Genomic DNA, 9,897 nt, shown 5'->3' with positions numbered 1-9,897 from the left:
ACTGATCGAGGCCCAGACCTTCAATCACCTGATGCTGTAAAACTGACCATGACCTCAAATAAACCTGCTCTCCAGAACCATGATTCCTTACTCTTAATGCAGTGCCTATTGTCTTTATCTTAGTCATATTTCCTGTGTGCTTTAAGTGATGGTGTGCCACCAAATCACATGTACCCCTAAAATAAAAAATCTTTGCCTTTAAACTTACCCAAATCATGCCTGTCAAGTCTTTTTTTCCTATTTTAAGGGACTATCGTAGATTTATTGAAACATGTTTACCTCAGGGTCTCTAGTGTTCTAATGTGTGTAATATGGAAATGACTCCAGAATGAGTATTCAGATTTAGTGTGGGGTGAGCTACAACACAATCTGGGAAACCAAGGTAATACAACAGCGATGGGTCTAACCTCGTGACGACCCTTGGTCTAGGTAGATCAGATCGCATTTACTACACTACATAACTGACAACAGACCTCCTAACCTCAGGAGGCAGTGTTGTGCAGACTTCCCTCACTGTCAGGTGTACTTCCTGTCTGAAGGATATAAAAGAAAGGGGTGTGGCCCTGTGTGGTCTCTACCATTTCTTGACCAAGTCTCTTAGATGGTTTCTCTTGTTTGGCCTGGAGACCAACAAGGATTGTTGGACTGTTTGTTGGAGAGGGCCAAGGCTACAGGGCGGAGATCAGAGGTTGGAAGACTCAGGTGAGCACATGTCACTCTGGGCCTTAACAGACACATGCTATGCTAGAAAACCCCAAACATGGCAGTCCACATATCCGCATAGTGCAGGTAAACCAGAGGGTGATTAGCTAAATGGCATAATTGTAAACAAAGGAGCAGAAATGCAATTGCGATGCGGAATGCCATGTTTGGAGTTTTCCACTGTGACTTCAGATACTGACTGGTATAAAGTCAATTTGTATGGATATTAAGCAGCCTTTTGGATATTTCTTGGGCCGATGAAAGTCTCAGATGATGGAGTACGTGGATACTTTAAAAACTGGGATAAGTGACGCCAAAACAGGCATGGTCACAAGCTCTGGCAAGCCATTTCAACGACACTCGATCTCCTAAAACGAATAGAAACAATCTGTATAGAGGATAATGGGAATGATATTGCCCAATGAGCGGTTGTAGTGTGGTTCTGGGCCCATGGGGGTAAGAATTGGGATAAAGGTAGAGAGATGAGGGTTGGTTTGTTTTCTTAGCGGACCAGGGGAGCCTGCTTGAGGGAGATGAGGACAGAACGCATGCGCGACACATCTTTGGCCTGCTTGCTGGACTTGGGTTGAAGTCGCAAAGGCGGGCCACCCGCTCCCACTCTGTTCCTGGGTTGTTCTCGTCCATGTCCGACACCATGGCCTCCTCGGCCGCTCTGTTAAGCACATGGGAGAGAACAGCTTTAGTGGGGGAAGGCCCTAGGCAAGCCCAGAGAGCCTCACTCACGCCCAATCCCAAGTGGAACACTAGCCTCTAAGAACTTGTGGAGATCTAATCGCTTTTTTTGATCGGTATAAGCAACATAGCTCCACCATGTCCTCTGATTGGTGGAATTTTTCAGCATACTACTTACACCTAGATGGGTGGACTAGGAAATAGAAAAAAATTTCAGTCCAACAAACATTTTAAAATCCTGAATTACCCCCAAGTGCTCCTGTCAATTCTGAAATGATTGGGGCAAGTGTGAGCAATTTTGTAAAAATTACTCTTAGGTTCGACCTATCCAACCCTTTCAGATCTACAGGAGTGCCTCGGGGGGGGTTGGGGCTAGGGGTCAATTTGTAATTCAGCATGACTGTCCAGCAAACTGATTTCTACAGAGGGTTTCATCTTAGGGCTTACAATTCACAGGTGTCAAACTAATTTCATGGAGGGCTGAGTGTCAGCAGGCTTTTGGTTTTTCCTTTCAATTAAGACCTTGTCAACCAGGTTAGGGGAGTTCCATACTAATTAGTGACCTTAATTAATCAATCAAGTAGATGGGAAGAGCAAAAACCTGTACACTCGGCCCTCCATGGAATGAGTTTGACACCTGTGGCTTTCATAGATTTGTTAATCAGTCCAAATATGGTGACATGAGGTTTTTGACCACATCGCCTAGCCTTATTCCAGCCTGTACAACAGAGGTGAGGTGATACGCTGTTGCCTTGACATCCAGTGGGACTCCTCCTGGCTAAACCTGGGGACGTTTTTACCTGTTGTTGACTTTAGTCTTCTCCAGCTGCTCGTCCTGCCGAGTGTGCCACTCGTCCAGCTCCACCTTGGCCTTCTCCTTCCACTCTGACTCCTGCTTTCGTGAGTTAGCATCTAGCAAAAAAACAAAAAAGCGCATTCTCATGACATGTCGGAAGCTCGGAACCTCCTGCGTTAAAATTAACGTATTGTTTTGTTGGATTTCCTAGAGGCCTCTTTGCTTACCCAAGACCTCCAGTCTCTCCCTCTGCTCCTCCCTCCACTTGCGCAGGCTCTCTGGCTCCGCTTGCAGACGGTCAGCGCTGGAGATGGCTGCATACGCGTCAGACGGGCTGTTGGTCTCCTGAGAAACATGGTTGAATCACACCCAAAAACTTTAGTCAGAAAGTAGAAAATAAACACTACATGGTGGAGTACTCAGATGTGTTCCGACAGTAATCATTTGTGTTCAGTGTAAGAGATTATTTTACAAAGCTGTTGGAAACGCCCAGAGATTGTGTGGAGGGGTTCAAAATGACCACTATGCCTGATGTTGTATGGGCTACTATTAACTTTGTTGTGAGACAGACACAAAAAGCATTAGATGTTACCTAATGACGTTCTCCATTAACAGCACCATCAACTGCATCTGTAAGAGCAAATCATCAATTGATCAACCATCACAAACCACTGCAACACACCACCAATGAAGTAAATGGGATATAAGACACTCATGCGTAGTAGAATGGTCTCAAAAGCATGAGGAGCTATCACAAGCTAATTCATTTTCGAAATCATCATAAACTTTTAGCTAGCACAGTCAATATACCTTTGCCAGTCTGCACATTTTTGTGCAAGAACAGATTAGCTTACTACCTAGCCAGTTTACCTGCTAGTAGACCACCGTTGATGTCCATGTCACCTGTCAGATTATTGCTTAGCGAGGAAGGAACCTCTCCGCTGTCGAGGATGCTGAATCCTTCGTCGTTCTCGATCCCCGCGATCTCGCTTTCTTGCTGGGCCAAGAATGCGGCAGCAGGGTCTTCCTCGGTCCCATTCCCGGTAGCAGGCTGTGGCGCTCTGAGCATGTCAAAATCGTCCATATCTACCTAATTATTTGAAGCTAGCTATCGATAACGTTGCAGTACTTGAGGAGAAACAGGGTCGACCAAACCGATCAACTCAAGACAAGAGATGGGGAAGGACGAGAGAGTGAAAAAAAGATGCAAGGGGAAACGTGGGCAGGACCAATCAGAAAAGATAAATTGTGATGGACCTTGCTGTGCACCAACCAGTCAAGGAATATCCTCAAACTGGACTGACCAAATGAATTAATCTGATATACGTGAACGTGATTCACAGCGTGCCAAGAAAAGGTCGACCCTCACGCCCACGTGATGAGTTTAACCTGAGATGGTGCAGTTCTCTTGCTGATCAATTTGTCACGCTTGTTCCCTTTCAGCCAATGTGTGTGAACTCAGAGCGGTTCGCCTAAACTGCCATGCATAGGGACACTTGAATTCGGTTGACTTTAGGTCTGCGACGGGTTCGACTTGCAATTACCCATGGTAACCTAGTTGAGACCAGGCTTTCCGAGTTCAGAAACCTTTGCAGAAATCGTTAAAGGGGTGGGAACGCGTTTGAAATGAGTGACGCCTCGCGACATGTCAACTACACGACAACCAATCAAATACCTTGCTTGGGCAAGCCCACTAATACGTATGAGCAATTAGTGCTGAAGCAAGTCCGTTATATCGTATAATATCCGTTTTATTTACATTTAAATTTGTTCAGAAGAGGGCTTTTATTTTGAAGGTCACATCTAGCCGGAAGTATAAACTTTGTTCTCTGTGTGTCAGTCAAGTCAGCGGGAGACCATCAGTAGCTAGCGGCTTTGCCAACCTCAGATATTACACTAACCTCATTCATCACATTTTGAAAATGCCTTTAAAATTCGAACTTTGTCCTGGCAGAATGATTGGGGGTTCTCATCCCTGTTTTATCATTGCCGAAATTGGACAAAACCACCAGGGGGATATCGAAATCGCCAAGAAAATGATCAAGATGGCCAAGGTAACAGTTGCCAAATGAATTAGTTGGCATAGTTCTCTAGCTAGCTTGGCTAGGGAACTAGTGCTCCGCCTTTGAAATGTATTTTATCATGAAATGCTGAATTGTATTTTGAGTATTACAACTCGTCTGCATGGCTGTTCTGTGCATTCGTTAGCCTGCGTGGCGCCGGTCTACGCCTCCTTGGTGGGAGCATGACTTGTCGCTGGAACGAAATCGTTCCGTGCATGAGAGGGAGTTAGGAGGCGACGGAGAAGATGATACAGCTGATACCACATCAGCACAATGCACTTGATTTCATTATATTATTATAGACCGTACGATTGCTTCGATAGACAATTTTCATATCGGAATGTGGGGGTAAATGTTGCAGGGGTAAAGCACAGGTCAATGGCAATGCATTTACCAAGACGGCCACCAAAATGACACTGATGGGACGAAGACGAATCAGCTGTCCTATTTCAGAATAGGAATGTTCATCAACACAAAATGTCAGGTTTTACGCAATGCTGGAACTTATATTTATACATTAATAATAAGTGAGATGGATATGCAAATGACTATCTATGAATGAATATGCTACTTTATGCAGGATGACTTCTTACACAACTTAAATGTATCTTACTTGATATAATGGGACAATTTGATCTGGACTGGTAGACACATTGTATTATTTCCTTGCAACATCAAAAAACATATTGGGGCATGATTGAGATGCTCAGGGGTCCAGGGGTCGAGTGCTCCACCCACTGTAATGCCATCATAAGTTCAGACAAGAGAGGGGAATACATACTATACGCACGTTTTTAAAAGCCTTCTTTTCTGTATTGCAAGTATTGTCTATTATTTAAGGGAATTTGTTTGTTACAATCCAATCTGCTTCATTACAATGCATTACACGAAGCTCCATATGGTAAAGGAAAATAATAAGAATTGATGAATGGGAAACGTTGGTTTGTAAGTGTTTAACAATGTTGCTAACTGGAACTTTCCATTCCATTCCGTCAATGTGACTGGCCACTCCTTTACCGTCCCAAAGACGGAAATTATTAGAAGACGCAATGTGATAAAAAAATAAATGGTCTAGTAATAAAAAATAAAAAAAACCGTGATAATAAAACTTCAGCAAGGTTATCAATTTGCATGTCTGACTTTTAACCCAACCCCTTAGAAAGGTTCTAATAGGTCTAGCTGTCTATTTCACCATACTCATATTGACATCAATTTACAGGACTGCGGGGCAGACTGTGCTAAATTTCAGAAAAGCGAACTTGAGCACAAGTTCAACAAACGTGCCCTGGAGCGCCCATACACGTCAAAGCAGTCCTGGGGGAAAACATATGGAGAGCATAAGCGCCACCTGGAGTTCAGTCATGAGCAGTACAAGGAGCTGCAGAAATATGCCAAGGAGGTTGGAATTTTCTTCACCGCTTCCGGAATGGATGAGGTAAGGAGTGATTTAATTCATAAATGATTAGGACATGTTTATGAGATTAAGTGTGTGAATATTCCTGGCTTCAAGATGCATGATTTTGCACATTTTAGATCATTATTATGTTCGCTTAATAATGTAGAAATGTGGGTAGTACAAATGTGTTTTTAATTTGCATCCTTGTTAGATGGCTGTGGAGTTCCTAAATGACCTCAATGTGCCCTTCTTCAAAGTTGGCTCAGGAGATACCAACAACTTTCCCTATCTTGAAAAGACTGCGAAAAAAGGTCAGTTAGTCAATTCAACTGTTGTCAGAAAAAAAGGGAATCTTCCCCATTGTAGAAGTTGGTATAGTATACGTAGAATGTGTATTTAAAAATGTGTCATACTTTCTTGAGATCTTAAATAACTCCTGATTTGCTGAAATGATAGAGAATCCAAATGCAACCAAGACTTTTAACTCTATCAAACGTTTGTTTGTCTTTGGTGACCCTGGAGGTTTCATGATAGGCAGCCATGATACAGAGCATTCAAATTTGACAAGTTATGAAGGAAACCTTTCTGCTACCTTTTACATGTACATCTTTTGTGGAAGCGTGAAGGAAAGTTATGCTCCCTCATGCTTTGTTCTTATAATTATATCGTTTGAAACTTTCAAATATTTGCTATTATTGAGTTTGTCGAGTGCGTTTTGTATTTGTTAACCCCTGAAATGTTGCTTCATGGTTAAGTGACATCGAGAACGAGGATGGTCAGATTCCTTTAACTGCTGAACCTCCTCACCTTGATCTTTCTAACGTTTTCAAACAAGGTCATGGAAAAGTTGCAAGGTTAGGAAAAAAATCCTCCCCTCCCCCGGTCTCTTAGGGCGGCCCATGGTGGTATCCAGTGGTATGCAGTCGATGGAAACGATGCGTCGGGTCTATAAGACGGTGAAGGAGCACAATCAGAACTTCTGTATTCTCCAGTGCACCAGCGCCTATCCGTTGGAGGCTGAAGACGTCAACCTCCGTATCATCACGGTAAGTGCTTCTCATGAGCCACATTTCCACGACCACAGCATCTCAGGGCAGGCCAGTGTGTGTTAGTGCCAGAGGTTTGAAACCGAGAAACTCAACAAGCAATTACTTCCTGCAAACTAGGATAACTAGGAAGGAATACTTTTCCGAACTCCTACTGATGTTCGTTTGCATAGTCTCCTATTTGTTTTGTTTCAAACTTCTCTGGTGGTAGCAAGCAGTGACTTGCTCATGACATAAGTGCATGGATTGTTGCAACAGAGATAATTGGTCACTTTGAACTTGACAAACGGGTCAAGGATAAATGGCGACCGCGCATAAAGATGGCGTCCTCCACACACTTGCAGTGAAACATTAACATTTTGTCAGTGCATCATTTTTCTTATCTTTAAAAAACAAACTCTGGTGTGCAGGAGCAAGAAATGACAGCATGTTTGCCTTGCACTGTGATGTGGAGGATGCCATCTTTATGCACTTTCGCCATGTATCCTTGACCTGTCTGTCAAGTTTAAAATGACCATTTTTCATAGTTCACTGACAAAATGTTTGCATTGCACTGCCAAAATATGCAGAGGACGCCATCTTTACGTTTGGCAGTAGACTGACCAGTCACACTTCTTCTCTCTGGCATAGGAATACCAAAAGGAATTCCCTGATATTCCAATCGGATATTCTGGCCACGAGTCAGGGATAAACATCTCTGTGGCCGCAGTGGCGCTGGGGGCAAAGGTCATCGAGCGTCACGTGACCCTGGACAAGACCTGGAAGGGCAGTGACCACGAGGCGTCACTGGAGCCCTCTGAGTTGACAGAGCTGGTCAAAGCCGTCCGGCTGGTGGAGCGGGCTTTAGGGACGGGGATCAAGCAGATGCTGCCCTGTGAGAAACCCTGCCATGACAAGGTTAGCCACAGGATGACTATAGAGACAACATTAATTCTCTTTACACTGAGTCCCCTATGAGAGTGGGAATGATTTACAGGATAGCTGGAACAGCAAAGTTAAAAAAATAATAATAATAATCCTCATGTGTCTGTCCTCTCTTCCAGCTGGGAAAGTCGGTGGTGGCCAAGGTCGCCATCTCCAAAGGCACGGTGCTGAGTCTGGAGATGCTGACGGTGAAGGTGGGCGAGCCGCAGGGCGTGCCCCCACAGGACATCTTCCAGCTGGTGGGCAAGGCTGTGACCGAGGACGTGGGGGAGGACGAGAGCGTCACTCCGGAGATGGTCGACAGCTACGGCAAGAAGGCCAAGTGCTGAGTGCAGCCTGGGCGATGCAGTACCAATGTGCCAGTGCCAACCAATGACCGTCGATTACAAGCCAAGGAAAAGTCAGCTAAGGGAACTACGGTGATTCTGCAACTAAGATTCTACAAGATTAAGAGGCCAGAACATGTCACCGGAGGGAGGGAGGGAACATGTGGTATTTCAGCTGTCATGTGTTTTTTTCTTGTTTTTTTTTCTTGTTTTTTTTTTATAAATGCATAGAAACAAATAATGCAGCACACTAGACTGTAAGAGTGGAATCCTAACTCGAGATCTGCGTGCGTAACTCAGGCGTTTGTGGAAATCTTGCACTGATCAATTGAATTTGCAAGATGATTCGATTTAGGATTCCACCTTAAGTGCCTTATCCCAAAGGTGAACGTTTTGTATTTTTAACGCTGACTGACATGATTGGGTACTGATGGTAGATGGATGTTTATTGCTCATGTACTGTGGAAGAGACTGTACTGTACTTCACTGTCATGTGGAATTGAGATGAATTAAAGCTGCAATCCTATGTTGATTTGTTTACTCATTCAGACATCGATCAATTTATTGAACGCTGAAGGTCAGAAATGACATGCTAAATTAAAATGCTTTACTTAGTTTTTCACTTCAAGTACAACTGCATTTTAGTCTGTTATGTAGAAGTGTTGACCCTTCTCTCATTTACATATAATATATATAATATCTAATATAATACCAAACCATAAAGCATTCCATGAAATCAAGATTGATGACACATTTGAAGATTATATTACAGCTTTGATAAATAGGATGAATAAATGATAGTGTACCATTATACTGTTGTTATTATTATTATTATTATTATAGCATTACCAAACATGAAAATCACACACACAAGAAAGTGTATTTACAATTAAATCTATGACTACTGTCTGAGCAAAGTGAGTATTGTACACTATGGCAGTAGGGCCCTATGTATTTTGGAAATATGTCCATAACACCTTGCATATCAAAAGTCTTCTCAAAGCTGAGATTCCATCGTCATTTTTCTGCCCCTAATAAATCTCAGCTCTATTGCAGTCCTGCCAGAAGTCACTTTGAAAGTAAAACATAAGTCATCACAAGAATACTGGCAAGCAACAACACTCAAACCACAAAAACCTTGGAGGGTAATGTTTTACAGGTGCAGTTTCACTCGCACAGCACCAACAACACCATTGTTCTCACACAACTTTCACCAGGATATCTTCAAACATCTTTCTTTTTATGTAAAGTAAAGGTCACAAAAATTCCAATGTCCAAAATCGTTACGAATTTATTGTCATGTCCCTTGTGACGACCCTAGGTCTAGGTAGATTAGATTGCATTTATTATACTACATAACTGACTACACACCTCCTAACCTCAGGAGGCAGTGTTGTGCAGACGTCCCTCTCAGGTGTACTTCCTGCCTGAAGGATATACAAGAGAGGGGGGTGTGGCCTGCACTCTTAGTCTCTACCATTTCTTGACCAAGTCTCTTAGATGGTTTCTCTAGTTCGGCCTGGAGACCTCAAGGACTGTTGGACTTGACATGTGGGGCACAAGTCCCTTCTCTAGTTTTGTTTTATAGTTTAGCTTTACCTTTACGTTACGTTTAAATTTAATTAGGAAAAAATCTGAACAAACAACAAAGCGTGGGGGCGGCCGACCCAGAGAGGACCGACGCAACAGGTCTGAGAACAGAGGTTGGAGGACTCAGGTGAGCACATGTCACTCGGGGGGGCTGACAGACACTCATGGACATATTTCACTTCCATGTTATGCTGCCTTCAATGCTGAGAAACATGGCTTGCTGTGTTGGAAATGTCTGACTTTGAGTAAATGGCCATTCAAGCCGATGACAGTAGTTCAGCAAAAGCCAATTTATCCATCCGAACATCTATTCATCGATATCATCTATTTTGTAGATATTAGCATTTGTTTTTACAAATAT

General features: G+C 43.2%; 1 protein-coding gene and 1 pseudogene across 2 annotated transcripts; one reads left to right on the top strand and one right to left on the bottom strand.

Annotated features, from left to right (window-relative positions):
* Positions 1–1,107: 1,107 nt before the first annotated feature.
* LOC310821325 (clathrin light chain A-like) lies at positions 1,108–3,275 on the bottom strand (annotated as a pseudogene). Its single transcript, XR_014555120.1, has 4 exons — positions 3,049–3,275; positions 2,419–2,536; positions 2,196–2,307; positions 1,108–1,375 (listed from the first exon to the last, which is right to left on the bottom strand). The product of XR_014555120.1 is annotated as a clathrin light chain A-like (transcript).
* Positions 3,276–4,027: 752 nt separating this feature from the next.
* On the top strand, positions 4,028–8,476 carry nansa (N-acetylneuraminic acid synthase a). Its single transcript, XM_083692893.1, has 6 exons — positions 4,028–4,245; positions 5,474–5,689; positions 5,862–5,961; positions 6,542–6,696; positions 7,327–7,593; positions 7,740–8,476. The coding sequence occupies exons 1-6, from the start codon at positions 4,114–4,116 to the stop codon at positions 7,947–7,949; spliced, it is 1,080 nt and encodes a 359-aa protein (XP_083549019.1). The 5' UTR covers positions 4,028–4,113; the 3' UTR covers positions 7,950–8,476.
* The last annotated feature ends 1,421 nt before the right edge of the window (positions 8,477–9,897 follow it).

This window comes from Argentina silus (assembly GCF_951799395.1).
Source record: "Argentina silus genome assembly, chromosome: 21".
Lineage (NCBI taxonomy): Eukaryota > Metazoa > Chordata > Actinopteri > Argentiniformes > Argentinidae > Argentina > Argentina silus.
The sequence above is the reverse complement of the archived record's forward strand: the minus strand, read 5'-3'. Positions and strand labels throughout refer to the sequence as shown.

Coding starts and splice junctions, on each gene's coding strand:
- nansa (XM_083692893.1), top strand. CDS start 4,114: ATGCCTTTAAAATTCGAACTTTGTCCTGGCAGAATGATTGGGGGTTCT. Junction 5,962..6,541: donor TGAAAAGACTGCGAAAAAAG/GTCAGTTAGTCA, acceptor CCGGTCTCTTAG/GGCGGCCCATGGTGGTATCC. Junction 6,697..7,326: donor TCAACCTCCGTATCATCACG/GTAAGTGCTTCT, acceptor TCTCTGGCATAG/GAATACCAAAAGGAATTCCC.